This window comes from Rhinichthys klamathensis, unplaced genomic scaffold, assembly GCF_029890125.1.
Source record: "Rhinichthys klamathensis goyatoka isolate OS25496 unplaced genomic scaffold, OSU_Roscu_1.1 h1tg000011l_1, whole genome shotgun sequence".
In the NCBI taxonomy this organism is placed as follows: domain Eukaryota; kingdom Metazoa; phylum Chordata; class Actinopteri; order Cypriniformes; family Leuciscidae; genus Rhinichthys; species Rhinichthys klamathensis.
In genome coordinates this window covers 17,815,397-17,831,411 of record NW_026606564.1, presented here as the reverse complement: position 1 = coordinate 17,831,411, position 16,015 = coordinate 17,815,397, and the positions used below count along the sequence as shown (strand labels likewise).

Genomic DNA, 16,015 nt, shown 5'->3' with positions numbered 1-16,015 from the left:
TTTAACTATTTCATTTTGGTGATCTAAAATGAGTTTTAAGGGATAAAATGATTGACTATAGGAAACTTTAATTAAATTGCTAAACGCTTTAATGTGTTTGATTACTTGTTTTTTTATAATTTGTTTTAAATCATAAAACACACAATCTAGAAAAATTTAAACAGACAACAGAGAATTAAAAAAAAAGTAAAACACAACATATTGTTTAAAATAATAATAAATTGCTAACATTATATAAATTCAAATTGGTTAAACCATTAAAACAGGAAAAAAAACAGATTTTGGGTAAACTTTCATGAACCTTAAAACACAGGGTCTGAGACTCTTTATTATTGTGTTTTACTGAGAATGTTTTCTGTAAAATAATGTTTTAATAAAGCAGATCCAACAAACCTTGCTGCATTTACTTCGGTTCAAAGGCAGTGTAAAGACTGAACTGAGTGAGTTTAAGTGCATGACTGAGCCGTGAGCGCATGGCATTATGGGAAAGTGTCATGTTTTTCCCCCTTCGTGAAAGCAACAGTCTGAGCAAGACTAACAAGAGATCAGAAAGTGTTTCTGTCATGTTGTAATATCTCTCTCTCTGTGATCACAAGCAAGCTCATGTGGTCCAGGTTTATTTTTAAAAAGGGTTAGTTAAAAAACAACAGGATATTCTGAGGATGCACATGAAATTGTTCAATTTTTTGTTCAGTTTTTAAAAAGGGTTAGTAAAAAAAAGTATTTTTATAGACACACAAATGAACAACAGGATATTCTGAGGATGACCTTGAAATTGTTCAAAAAAAGATGCAACTAAATGCCAACAGCCAATGAAATGATAGCAACTGATAATTATTGGCCCCATCAGCCAATCAGAACACAGTGTATTTACATTTGTCCACATCATGTAGCTTCTGTATCCAGATCTGTTTTCCCCACGCAATATTTTAATTACAACTGCACAAATCATAAAGCAAATATTCTGTTTTGATTGGCTGAGCGTGCAGGTGTTGTTACAGCAGCATGTGTTTAGATCTGCTCCGGCTGTGTAAAAGTGTTGTCAGAGTTGAGCATTAATACTCAATGAATGTCCACAGTGAAGGAGCTCAGTGTGAGTGTGGAGAAACAGAAACCCTGGAGCGGATCTGCCGGACTCGGACTCTGTTCCCACACTTCACACGGAGGGATTTACGTTCTCTCACTCTCTCCTTTCCGGTTTCCCAGTGCTAGAAAAGATTGGCAGTGAAAGCTTTGAGTTCTTTTATTTTAAGTGTTTCTGGTGGGTGTTCAAGGTTTTACTTTAGATGTGAAGTATATGAGTGTGTGACGGGGATGAATGCTGCATACGGCACATTGATGACAAGCACAGAAATCATGTATAATCTAGAAACCTTCATGGAAAAAAAAAGTTTGATTCAGCAAATCGTTCCTAAGATATAAACCAATAACATTTTGGTAGATGCTATTTACGCTAAGTGTAAATAAATAGTTGTTAGATGCTCCTTATACATGGTGACCAATACTATTTGCTGCTCAGTGTATTGTAGCATAATATAATAAACCGTATGCAATAACAACATATTCAGTGTAAATTACAATATTTATTCAAATCATAAACGGATGCTTCCTTATTGGGATATTACTTCTCTCTGACCCAAAAAACCCTTAATAAAAGTTCTTTATTCCTACTATTAAATACCTGTTAAGAACTTTATTTCAACTTTATTTCTTAACTTTTATTTGAAATAAACTCTCCTCTGAGCTGATATGCGATGGGAAAGGGAGAAGAACGGTCTTTTCAACCACACAGCAGCATTATTATTTTTATGTTACAAATATTTAAATTATTACAGAAGTACTGGGATAAAAGTTTAAAGTTCAGATATAAACACTGATGTCTACGGTCGTGATCAAAATACAGTAAATCACCTTTTAAAAGTGACTTGACGCTTTAAATAAAGTGTATTAATTACATTATTACACCAGTAGGTGGCGACACGTGACTTAAAATGTATTTGTCATTGAGTCATTAACTCAAGAGATTCGTTCAGAAACGCTGATTCATCCAGTAATGAAACGAGTCTTTATGAGTGAGTCATTGAATCATTCACTCAAGAGATTTGTTCTGAAAACGCTGATTCATCCAGTAATGAAACGAGTCTTTGAGTGAGTCATTGAATCATTCACTCAAGAGATTCGTTCAGAAAACGCTGATTCATCCAGTAATGAAACGAGTCTTTATGAGTGAGTCATTGAATCATTCACTCAAGAGATTCGTTCAGAAACGCTGATTCATCCAGTAATGAAACGAGTCTTTATGAGTGAGTCATTGAATCATTCACTCAAGAGATTCGTTCAGAAAACGCTGATTCATCCAGTAATGAAACAAGTCTTTATGAGTGAGTCATTGAATCATTCACTCAAGAGATTTGTTCAAAAATGCTGATTCATCCAATAATGAAACAAGTCTTTATGAGTGAGTCATTGAATCATTCACTCTAGAGATTCGTTCAAAAACGCTGATTCATCCAATAATGAATCAAGTTAAGTCTTCATGTGTCATTTTTCAAAATAGATTTTCATTTGTCAAATAGACTCCAGCGATTAACATTTCATCAGAACCTCTAGTAAATGACATGTTATTTTATTTAGTTATCTGTTCAAAATCGTGATCTCTATTTGAATCCCCCAAAAATTCTGATTCTCATTTTATCCAGAATCGTGCAGCTCTATGCGACATTATATAAATATCTCAAAAACACCCCTTTATATTTTAGTCAGTAATAAACTCTTCCTCCCACACTTCACAACTTTCCCTACATCTTACTGAAGTATGATCAACCATATGGTCATAACCATAACTCCTACATTCACCACATATATTTATATCATAAAGTATAATGGCCTTTTGAGAAGATGTATAAAAAAAACCCATGTAATTTTTATACTGGGTAAAAGCACGGATGTTGTTATGTATTAAAACGATCAGAAAACATTCCTCTGCTCTGGATGACATGTTGTCCGTTGGACTAGAAGACAGATGCTGAGCCATAAACTTCATACGGGACTCATATGACACAATTTAACAATATTGTCGGGACAGTAGCAGTAGACACAATACATGCTGAAATTTTAGCCTGGTTATTACTTCATGCTAGTAAACGTCTGGCAGATCAGATATCAAAATAAGTAGACTTGTGGTTACAATGGAAGCCATTTGCTATTTATATTACAGCTGATACATATCTAGAAGCTACTTAGGAATTATATCTAGTACTTAACATAATACTTTGTGGTTAAATTAATGAAAAAAATACTTTACTATAGCATTGGTAAAAACATCTTCCATTTAGTAGATTGAATTTATTAATATAAGATGCCATCTTATACCTAAACCAACTAACTGGGATAAAACTCACTGAGATTACTTGTATACAAGCCCTGGCTGATTCAGTCAAAGTCCCCCTGTGGTGGAAATCAAGTTTTTATGTGGTGTTTTTAATACGCTTTAAGACAAACCATGTGTAAATTCATAAGTCTGAGCATTGCTGAGTATTTTCTGCTTACAACTGCAGTGAACCAAAGACAGTCTCAAAAACACGGTTTGAAATCGCTGGTGTTTCTGACGTCTCAAACGACCTTGTAACCAATCAGATCAACGTGTGATCGTCAACCAGTGGATCTCTGAGCTGAGTGAGTGAGTGGAGGCGGGGCTTATTTGCATATTCATAGAACCACGCATACTAAATGAGGCAAGGGTGTCGAGTTACATTCAAGATATTTTAAGGCATGACGGGTTTTTTTAAGGAAAAAACATGCTTTAAAATGTAATCTTGGTGATCTAAGATGATTTTTAAGGGATAAAATTATTGACTACAGGGGGACTTTAATTTTAGAAGGATATAAAGAGAAAAAGAATGAACAAAGTGGAAAGCACGATTTGCAAGTGTGTCACTTCCCGCATGGGTTCGTTCATTTCCTCCATTGTTTTAGGTTGTTCTGTGTTTTTGGGCATTGAACCTGAACTGGTTTTTGGCCCAGCGAGCCTCTAATGCTCCTCTGGTTCCTCTCAGGCTTCAGCCGTGCGGCGCTGCCCTTCGGTCTGGTGCGGAGAGAGCTGTCCTGCGAGGGATACCCCATCGACCTCCGCTGCCCAGGAAGTGACGTCATCATGATCGAGACCGCCAACTACGGCCGCACCGACAACAAGATATGCGACGCCGACACGTTCCAGATGGAAAACATTAATTGCTACCTCCCGGATGCCTACAAAATCGTATCTCAAAGGTAAAGTGTGTGTGCCGAGTGTTGCCTGGAGTCCAAATGTGGATTTTATTTCCCCCTTTCCTATTGGGTTGTAGACGGTGAAGTTTTGCTGAGCGCATGTCGTGTCGTTGTATTGTTAGTGCGCCGTTACAGAAAAGCTCTACATACTAAAAACAGTGCGAAACAGATTTAGTCTCTAAGTTATGAATAAAACTAGAGTATTGAAGTATGTTTTACAATACTTTGAAATGGCATGTTTAATTCAATGTGTTATTTGCTGTTTATTTTACATTATTTGTGGCATTTACTAGTAATTTCTGAGTAAAAATTGTAAATCCTAAAGTTTTAGCATGCAAACTCGAGTTCAAGTTCGTTTGTTTTAGCTGACTGTTAGTTTCGGACCTGTCGCCATTGATTTATCGTCTGATCATGGGTGTTCACTCTACTCGCAATTATTTGAGAACCACATTTTAATCACATGATCCCATCCACATATAGGACAGTTAAGTGCTCAAAGAAATGCCATCAAATGTGCGATTTCTTGTTTCCCTTTCCAGTACGATAGAGAGAATAAAGAAGATAAAGACACTGTGTTAAAGTAGACAAAGATCTGCCTGATATTATATACATTTATATTATCATTTTTCACAGCAATACAGTAGCATATGTGCCTATTTTATTAATATTTAATAGTTTTATTATTATATTATATATCATAGGATTCCAAGTAAACAAATAAATAACATATAAGGCTAACACTGTCAGTGACATGAACACAACAGAATTAAATCGTTAATCACAATTGTTTGTAAGACATGAAATGCATGATTGTGACCAGCCTAAGCGTATAACAGTAAGATTAAAACGGTATATTGTAAATGCGTTTTCCGACATTTCGACCCCCCCCCCCCCCAAACTCAAAAGAACTACAGTGCGTAGATGTTTCTGTGACTGTACAAAGCATGAGAATAAGGTCATTCAGATTATTATTGCACTGGAATGAGGGATTCGAGATCAGGGTTTAGAGAGAAGAACAAGAAGCACACCATGATGTTTTGTTTCTGAGGCTGAAAATGCAGCGTCCACCTAGTTAAAGTCAGCATGAAACAGAGGTTGCAATAGTCTTTTCTTCTATATTGTCCGAGTGAAACGCTTCTGGAACCAGAACAAATGTCATCAGAGAAGAGGAAGTTATTCTGATTCAAGATTACGAGGAACATGCATTTAAGAAAAAAATTCATGTTTGGGTGAACTGTCCCTTTAAATGTGACACAGTATTCCCCTTTTCACAAGATGTATTATAACTCTATGGTGTCCCCATAATGTGTCTGTGAAATTTCAGCTCAAAATACCCCCAGATCATTTATTATAGCTTGTGAAATGTGGCCCTTTTTGGGTGTGAGCTAAAACGCTCAGTTTTTGTGTGTGTCCCTTTAAATGCAAATGAGCTGCGGCTCCGCCCCCGTTCAGAAGAGGGCGGAGCCTTTACACAAGCTTCAGTTACTCCGGCAATAAGAAAACAGGCCAATCTCATCCAGAATCTCAGAAATAACCGTCAGCGAGTGCAGCCGTCAGATATGAGCCGTTGAATGGCACGTTGTCCTGCTGGGTAACTCAAAGAGAAAGAGAAACCTCTGACAGTGGCGGACTCATATGGACATGTGTTCCTCTCAGTTGATCTCACCTTTACCTATGAACCGCATCACACAGAAGGATATTGGTGAGTTGTATGCAGTGCTGGGGGATTTGAAAGTCCTTCTTTTCTGTGATATATTCCCTGTCAGAATAGCTTGCAGTCGGCTCTGAGATAGAGTTAATGAAATTTCTTGTTTCCTTAATTATTTTTTCTCCCGGTTTGCCCAAGGCCAAGCCGTGTCTGCTGGTTAACATCTAGGATGTGTAATAATGTCGAGTTGTAGAACTGATGCAAGGAAGGTGCAATTAACAAAATAATATAAGATGTCTTTATGCCGAGGCCAGTGTTCATGAGCTGAATGGACACATAACGAATGTAAGGGTTTGGAAAGGGTCTAATGTTGAGCCAACTCTTGAGGCAGTTGAAAATCATTTCAGTATTTTGGCGAATTAATGGCTAATTCATATGAATTTGTGCCTTTTTGTATAATTTAGTCCGATCTGTTTACGCCCCAATGCTGGTTAGGTTTAGGCGGGAGCAGTCCTGCTTATTTTATTTCTAAAAAATTACGTTTTCACACAAATCACATTATGCAAATTTGTATGAAATAGCCATAGAATAAAATAATTACGTTTTTCTCATGGGATCGGGTTGGTTGTGTTTGATTTCTGGGGCGTCTCTTCAAACTTGATTTGAATATTTATTTACTCGATTTGTTAGAGACGTATTTTGGGCTTTTTATGTTTAATATCGGCTAATTTGAGCAGAATATTGAGGGAATATTGCGCCCTGTCCAAACTCTCTGGACTTGTACATTGATTACCACCAATTCAAACTCAATCTTTCTATATCAAACTAAAACTGACTTAATTCATCTCCACAAAAAAGCCATGAAGTTAATCAATATATCTACCGGTATATGTTAATGTTAGGTCGTCTTTTAATCCGAATCTGATTGACTGATAGCATAATATACCCTAGTAAGCTAACAGTGAGCATGGTGAAGGTTTCTCTGGGAAGTTCAGTCCATAATTCCTCTCATTAATGCTTGTTTCGCAGGTGTAACAACCGGACTCAGTGTGTTGTCGTCACCGGCTCGGATGTGTTCCCTGACCCATGTCCCGGGACGTACAAGTATCTCGAGGTCCAGTATGAATGTGTGCCATACAGTAAGTTATCTGCACGTGACACCACATGACAAGTTTATCTCGTTTATTCTACTGTAAATTGTTTGTAATGCTAGACCAGTAAAATGCTGAAATGTGACATTATGGAATTTGATTGACATTTAAGATTTGTACACTAAATCCACATGGGAATGTTTTGATGGTGAATTAGTAATAGCACCCCACACTTAAAGGGATACTCCACTTTTTTTGGAAATAGGCTCATTTTACAACTCCCCCAGAGTTAAACTGTTGAGTTTTACCGTTTTTGAATCCATTCAGCCGATCTCCGGTTCTGGCGGTACCACTTTTAGCATAGCTTAGCATACATCATTGAAGTGGACAAGACCATTAGCATTTCTCATTAAAAAATGACCAAAGTGTTTCGATATTTTTCCTATTTAAAACTTGACTCTTCTGTAGTTACATCGTGCACTAAGACCGACGGAAAATGTAAAGTTGCGATTTTCTAGGCTGATATGGCTAGGAACTATACTCTCAATCCTGCGTAATAATCAAGAAACTTCACTGCCGTACCCTGAGAGCAGCAGGCGTAATGATATGACGCAGCGCCTGAAAATAGTCCCCAGCTCGGTAACGTTGGTTATGTTGACGGAAGGTGGCCTATTTTCAGGCGCTGCGTCATATCATTACGCCTGCTGCACTCATGGTAACTACAGAAGAGTCAAGTTTTAAATAGGAAAAATATCGAAACACTTTGGTCATTTTTTTAATGAGAACTGCTAATGGCCTTGTCCACTTCAATGATGTATGCTAAGCTATGCTAAAAGTGGTACCGCCAGAACCGGAGATCGGCTGAATGGATTCAAAAACGGTAAAACTCCGCAGTTTCACTCTGGGGGAGTTGTAAAATAAGCCTATTTCCAAAAAAAGTGGAGTATCCCTTTAATACAGTTCTTCAGGTAAATGTACTTACTATCAGGTTCTGTGTCGGATCCTAACATCATTGCTCTGTTTCGAATCTCAGTGAGCCGCCTACATAGGGAACCTCGTGAGGGACATCCAGCTCTCGTCCTGCATGGGCGTCAGCTCTGTTAACAGTCACGATTGTATGATCATCACCTAATAATCAGAACAGATATACAAACCAATATTTGGTGAGATACTGCATTTCTGCACTGTTGGGAGTGCAGATGAATACACTAGTAGTCTTTATAAATGGCGTTTTTCTAGATCTTGAATAACTTTTCGGTGTAGCACAATCTGGGGTTGCCTTGTTCGTGAAAGAAACATGCATTGGTGTGTATATTTGGACCAAAATTTGGCATGTTAGGAGCGCAACTATAGCTATGTTTCCATCCACCTATTTGTATGCGCATTTTGGGATATTGCATAAAAAACACTGGATGGTAATGCAAAAATACAAAAATGCGCATAACTTGAGACGGATTTTTTTTTTATCTGATAATATATGTGCATAAACTACGGTGTATCGAATAAATCCGTCGATGTGCAACAAAAACCTCATGTGACTGCTTCATCAGAGGCTGTGATTGGATAACTGGCCTAACCAGCGGACCAATGGCATCGCAGCATCTCTAATGTTGGTTTGGTGTTTCTGAAACGTGAAACGCCTGAGCAGTGTTGCCTGACGGACGATAATTTTGAGCTTCTGGTACGATACTTAGACATTTCCAATCTGGCAACACTGCGCCGGAGTCGAAGTGTGTGATCAGAATGATTTGGTTTAATTCCCTCCAGAAGCGTCTCACACACACACGACTGTGTTCCCGAACACCAGAGAACATGACCGTGTTTATTGTGTTTGTCTGACACTCGAGACACACTCGTTCATGATGGAGGAGAAAACAGACAGATTACAGAAACTTACAGTGTATTACTGATATTTATACTCACCCTTTGGATTTCTAGTTCTCCGTCCAGATGTGCAGCTGTTAGCCCTGATGGGGAATAATACAACACTTCTCTTCTGTCATCTCTTCTACAGATGCTTTGTTTCTGATGTTTGTCTCTCTATTGAAAGCCTTTAGGTTTTCAGATGCTTGTTTCAGGACCACATCCATGTCACAAAGAACATGTCTTCTGGAAGTTACGTCTCACTTTGTAGGTTTAAGGTTAAAATTAGCCCTTCCCCACTTTGAAGGGCTTAGTTGTACTTTTATTCATTGAGGATGCATTAAGTTGATCAAAAGTGACAGTGAATACATTTATAATGTTAAAACAGAATAACAAAATAAAAGTATCCTGAACTGCTTTCAACACTGATAATAATACAACACTGATAACACTGATAAAATGTTTCTTGAGCATCAAATCCATCATATTAGAGTGATTTCTGAAGGATCATGTGACACTGAAGACTGGAGTAATGATGCTGAAAATTCAGCTTTGATCACAGGAATAAATCACACTTTACTATATATTCACATAGAAAACAGCTGTTTAAATTAATTTAAATATTAAAACATTTCCATAAAATAAAATATCAAATAAATGCAGCCTCTGTGAACATGATACATCTTTCAAAAGCATAATTTTTTTTACTGACCACAAACTATATTTTACTTTACTGGCTAAAGGTTGTAAAGAACACTTACAATTATTTTTTAATGATACCTTTAAAACCAATCAGACGACTGCTGACCTCTTTCTGTTTCACAATTCTATGACACTTTTTTTGTAATTCACTTAAATTGTCCAAAAATGAATTTTTCACATTCATATTGAATTATTATATGCTCATGTATATTCATATATCTTGCATGTTACATTCTGACTTGCCTATAAATGTATTATTATTTGTCTTTGTGCCAATGTATGATTCATGTCAAAACATTAATGAAGTTGTTCAGTTGTAATATCTAATCAAAGATAAACTTCTAATTTGACATATTTTTTAATGTTTGAAAGAAAAGATTGTGTTTTCTTCTCTTTATCGTTCAGTTTTGCTTTCTCCTGCTCTCTAACCGCTCTAATAGCTTCTCTCTTTGTGTTTAGGTGTCCTCTGATAGCAACATGATTAATTACGCCTTATTCTCAGTAACACAGGTGTAACACCAAAAACGTTTTTCCCCTGAACAGTTTTATTTTCTGCATGTGTATACATTTTCCCATTGGATGGTCTCTTCTTTGACGTAAATGTATTGGCCTGTATATGTAAATATACGTTTTTTCTTTGGGAGGGGAGGCTCTAATCTTTTCTCTCCCTTGACGCTCTTTCCATTCTCTTGTTTTTCCACGGCTCAAAATAGAAGTGGAGCAAAAAGGTAAATGACTGCTCTGGCTCTCAGTCCTCAGCTCCTTGTTTTGTGTTGTATGGTTTCGAACCCTCCACACTCCCCCCCCCCCCCCCCCCCCCCCCACCCCACCCCATCGCCTACATGAAATCAAGATGGACGATCTATCTAACCCAAGCCCAGAAAATGTTAAAATGCAATCAACATTTACTGACATAGATATCTTCTGTGGTCTAGATATAGTATCATGTGTTTTTTAGACTATAAAATACTGCTGTGTGGAGCCAACTATAGGTAAGCTGTAAGTTGCCACGTTTCCATTACAGATTTGCGCAAAACTTGTGCGATAGTTTCTAAATGTTGATAAAAAACTATTGCGAAATGACGGCGTTTCTATTAACCGATGTTATGCGACTAAAACACCATTTTTTCCTCTCGCAATAAGTCATCTAAAAAATCATGGCAACGGATGTTGGTAGGTTTACGTATATCCCAACAACTTTACATTATTTTTAATAGGAGGAGTCGTAGGCGTGTTATCCAAGCATTAATGGCAAGTAAAGCCCCAAATACTTCCTCCCTCATATCTCCCTCATTTCTGCTTCAAGCTCTTGATAAACTGTGGCATTTCTTTGTTGTTTAGAATCCAGTATTCCCGTGATTCTTTTGTCTTTTACGAGTTTAATAAAGAACTGCCTTGTCTTCTGTCCAAACATACAGCATCATCTTTAAAGAATGATCGACTTGCACCAGGTGACCTGTAAATGCGAAAAAAACTATTTCCATTGCAGCCTTTTGTGAAATATTCCTTTTTTGGAAGTTCCTGAAAAACCACCTCATGCGAGTTTTTTGCGAAATCGACGTGTTTCCATTGGGAACGTATTTTCAATTTGGAAAATGGTAATGGAAATGTGGCTACCGTTGATTCCCAGCAAAGTGTAAACACTTCTGGGCCATCAACACATCTCTGTCTGTGTTTGAGTGTCCCGACCAACCCAACATTGACTCAACCAGTGGTGAGATAGAGATAATTTTGTTTTAGGACAGGGAAAACCAGTTTTGAAACACACTTTTGCCGGTCTAGTTAGTGCCACTAGAAGCACAACGCACAAGATAAGCTCTCTGACATTCAACGTACAACGAACTCTGGCTTAATGTTATTTGGCTTTTTCCTACAATGGCACCTCTGGCCACATGATATTGCTGGAAGAGAGAGGCCAGTTATCTGTAGCCATCTGCATGTGATATGCTGTTCACCACAGACTTTACATTTCTAACTGGTGCAACGCCCAGAGACGGGTGCGTTTGGCCTATTCGCTCCTCAGTGACGAGACACGTCCCGTTTGGCTGTCACTCTATCTGTCCTGAACAGCATTGTCATCCTGTCCCCTTGACCTTTGTGTCCTTTCCTCTCGCCTCTCATGTGTCGTCGGTTCTTTCCTCAGACATAATCCTCCATGTATGTGTGCTTACTTTCGAAGGTATGGCTTTTGCGACAAATACGACAATCCCGCCCCCATACTGTTGACGTAAAAGAATCATGGCTACACTCCAGAACGAATTTTATCTGTCCATTAGCACTGTTTCTCTCATCTTTTTCATTTACAGGACTTTTTCCCCTTTTGTCTGCTCCTCTCAGTTAAACTTGTTTGCGAACAAACTCAAGAAGCAAGGCCACCTCAAACAGTTGCTCTCACTTAACCTCTCGTTTTCTTTCGACTATGCACACAACACCAGATATGACACTGCTAAAAATGATATTGTGGTACACTAGCCTTAGAAACCCTTAGACATACATTGGACCCAAAGAATGCATAGAAGATCATTGCTGGTTTTCATTTTCTAACTCTAGTTCTTGCCTCTTGACCTTTTCCCCCAGTTTTTATTTGCCCTGGGACTCTGAAAGCAGTAGGAGAGCCGACCTTTGTGTTTGAGGCTGAACAGCAGTCTGGGGCTTGGTGTAAAGACCCTCTACAGGCGGGGGACAAGATCTACTTCATGCCCTGGACGCCGTACCGCACCGACACTCTCATAGAGTACGCCTCGCTCGACGACTTGAGGAGTGGCCGACAGACGACTACCTACAAGCTCCCGCACCGCGTTGACGGGACCGGATTTGTGGCCTATGACGGGGCCATCTTCTTCAACAAGGAGCGCACTCGAAACATCGTCAAGTTTGACTTGCGCACGCGGATAAAGAGCGGGGAGGCCATAGTCGCCAACGCCAACTACCACGACACCTCACCGTATCGCTGGGGTGGGAAAACGGACATCGACTTGGCGGTTGATGAACGGGGACTGTGGGTTATCTACGCCACCGAGCAGAATAACGGACGCATCGTTCTCAGCCAACTCAATCCCTATACTCTACGCTTCGAGGCCACATGGGAGACCGTCTACGACAAACGCTCGGCCTCCAACGCCTTCATGGTGTGTGGCGTTCTGCACGTTGTGCGATCCACCTACGAGGAGAATGAAAGCGAGGCCAGTAAGAGCCAAATTGACTACGTGTACAACACCAAACTGGGGCAAGGGGAGTATATCAATATCCTCTTTCCTAACCAGTATCAGTACATCGCAGCTGTGGATTACAACCCGAGGGATAACCAGCTATACGTGTGGAATAATTTTTACATTCTGCGATACGATCTGGAGTTTGGGCCCCCCGATCCAGGAGAAGGTAAGACACATTATGCACATCTCTGTTTGGTTTTGTGTAACGGTTGAATTCTTGTCTGCAGAGCGTAGGCTTGCTACGGATGATTTACTTTTAATTTTGAGTACTGTAGTGAGACGAGTGTGTGATGGAGGAGAGACCCCTGGAGAGAGTCTTCTAGACCAGAATTGCTCAAGTGCAGTGGATTATTTAATCATTGTCGTGTGTGATAGTCACAGTGACTGCTTGTAAAGGCCAATTATCATAGTGAGGCAAGCAGGGCGTTCAATGACTTGACTCAAGTGGCTGATGAGACTTTGCAGGCCTATTACCTCACCCATAACCTCCTGGGAATTGAAGGGGGAAATTCACAATTGCCCTGTTTTGCAAAAGTGCGTCTTATATGAGAAGGCTAGTGATTGACCCTACGAAGTTGAAAATTGTCTCCACTTGTTCCCTGTAGAACATTGATTATTTTCCTAGAGAATAGGATTTTCAATGAATTTAGACAGTCTCAATATCATTTGGTGTGGTAAAGGAAAATATATAGCTTGTGCAGAAAAAGATGCTTTTATCATTGACTAGATGTGTTGGAAGCGGGACTTTTATTTTGCCGGCTCTGGGAACGCACACCGCGCTTCTATTCTCCTTCTACATTGGATATGGTCTCTGTTTAACAGTTTTGTCTGATATGTTAATAGATAGAACTGTTAAACAAAGAACGTAAACTGTCTACGAAAAAGTGTTATAGCATTTTCTTTCATATTATTAGTAACAGAACGGCAAACACTATTAATACTTCAGTAAATATGCATATCATTTAAACAAATCTTTGAATATTTAATACCTTGTTATAATTTGATATGATTCCCATTGCGCACAAACTTGCCCAGATTACTACATTTTATTAATGTTTTTTCCAAAAAATTCTTTATTTGCGAAAAAAAACTGTAATATGACTACAGAGTCAAGAAGTCTGTCCTATTTAGAGATTTATTTTTGACAGGAAGATACAAGATTATAATTTATATGTAGTGCATCTATTCTAAGTGATATATGTTGCTCTCCCTCTCTTTGTGTGTGTGAGAGAAACACAGAGCGCTCTCAGCTAAGTGACGGTGAGTCGGTTGCCTTCACACTACAGTTTACAGTGCATCGCATCCATTGAGATGAATTGCAATAGTGTGCTTTAAAGACGGAGATCAAAACTCTCAAGCGCTCAGTGTTCATGACGGGTGAAGGCGAGAGAAAAATTACTTGTCAAACTTATACTTAGCCTCTAACTAAAACACTGGCGTGGCGTGTGAAATCTTACAATTTTGCCTAGCATGATTTTTTTTTGCGTATGCGAGTGATTTACTCTCAAATTGATAGGGTTGTTAAAGGATTAGTTCACCTCAGAATTAAAATTTCCTCATTTACTCACACCCACGTCACCCAAGATATGTATGTCTTTCTTTCTTCAGTCGAAAAGAAATGAAGGTTTTTAAGGAAAGCATTCCAGGGTGTTTCTCCATATAGTGTCTTCAATGGGGTCCAACGGGTCGAAGGTCCAAATGTGAGTTTCAGTGCAGCTTCAAAGTCTCGACACGATCCCAGCCGAGGAATAAGAGTCTGATCTAGACCAACCAGCGGACATTTTATAACAAAATAAACATTTATATACTTTGTAACCACAAATGCTGGTCTTACACGAGCTGTGATGCGCCACACATTACGTAATCACGGTGAAAGGTTGTTTTTAAATCTTATTAATCAAAGTTAGATTTTAAATCAAGTGATTCTTGTTCACTTTGGAGCTGTCATGATTTAATGCATGCATTATAAAAACACATATTCAGCCAGTTTTGAACAAATCAGGGGAATGATTCAATGACTCATTGACATGATTTGCATTATTATTTGATAATGTTCCCTGAGGTTCATTCGTGAGCCGCATTAAAAGGTCTCTGTTTCCCCTTCAGATCACCTCTGCAGTGCAAAGATGCCTGTTATTAATAGCCTACAGATTTATTATGATTGCTAACAGCCCTAAAGTGTCTTATTATTCTATTTGAATCGGAACGTAAGAATTTACTTAAAAGATGGCCGATACACTTAATAAAGTTAAAAACACCCATTATATAAGTAAAAATGTCCCTGGAAATCATTCAAAGGAGTCAAAAATTGCTTCTTAATGGAAATGTTAATTTCTGCCACCACTGTGGTTATAAAACCAGAGCTTAAACTACAACATCTGCTCTGTTGATGAAAAATGATTAGAAAATCCTATTCACAGTAGCAGTTTCACACCAGTGACCTTGTGCTGAACATGCACAAAACACTTGTTTATTCAAACCTTTAATTCATTTAATGTTAGACATGTAGTTTTTCACCACATACTAGCTTAACATCGAGCAATTCGTTTTTATTTCAGCTCTCAGTATTGATTGCAACAAAATATTTGTCTTAGAAAATGTAATGCTACATGTAGTGTCTCCAGCGAGAACGGAATAAAATGAGTCTCTTGCATTAATATTCACTGTGAATGTGATAAACCCCGCGGCAATACCTGCCGGAAAAGCATCTGCAGAGTTTCCAGCATCCAGAACTGATGACGTGAGGTGCATCTATGGGAGCGATTAAATCTCATTACCAGACTTTATGAGCTATGTATTACGCCTCAACTGTGCGCTGGGTAATTACATGGTAGCACAATCTCCAGCCTGTAGAAGAGAAGAAGGGGCACAGTTGTGCTCTTAAACCGCTGTAACAACACCCTGAAACGCTACTGTGTTAAACGGATGCTGTTGTAATCCTCCTTTACAATTCTTGTAATTCCATTAGGATGCAGACCGACATAAAACATCTGTTTTATAAGGGGAATTGGTGTGCATTGAAAAGCGTGGCGTGTGGCTTATCTGAGTGTGTCAAACTTGCCCATATAGACTCTAGAACGGATAGATTTCTGTTTCTCTTCCATAGATAGATGGATAGATGGATAGATAGATAGATAGATAGATAGATAGATAGATAGATAGATAGATAGATAGATAGATAGATAGATAGATAGATAGATAGATAGATAGATAGATAGAGAAAGAAAGTCTTT

At 38.6% G+C, this 16,015-nt stretch overlaps 1 protein-coding gene across 9 annotated transcripts in view; it reads left to right on the top strand.

Moving 5' to 3' along the window:
* LOC130100417 (adhesion G protein-coupled receptor L2-like) overlaps positions 1–16,015 on the top strand; it is a 125,678-nt gene that overhangs the window by 32,322 nt on the left and 77,341 nt on the right. For 5 of the 9 annotated variants that reach the window (XM_056265884.1, XM_056265876.1, XM_056265917.1 and 2 more), the window contains exons 3-6: positions 4,056–4,269; positions 6,944–7,053; positions 10,284–10,298; positions 12,148–12,948. In XM_056265884.1, coding sequence (XP_056121859.1) covers positions 4,056–4,269; positions 6,944–7,053; positions 10,284–10,298; positions 12,148–12,948 — 1,140 coding nt within the window. The remainder of the gene's footprint in view (positions 1–4,055; positions 4,270–6,943; positions 7,054–10,283; positions 10,299–12,147; positions 12,949–16,015) is intronic. The other 4 variants (XM_056265890.1, XM_056265908.1, XM_056265935.1 and 1 more) reach the window with 1 other exon arrangement.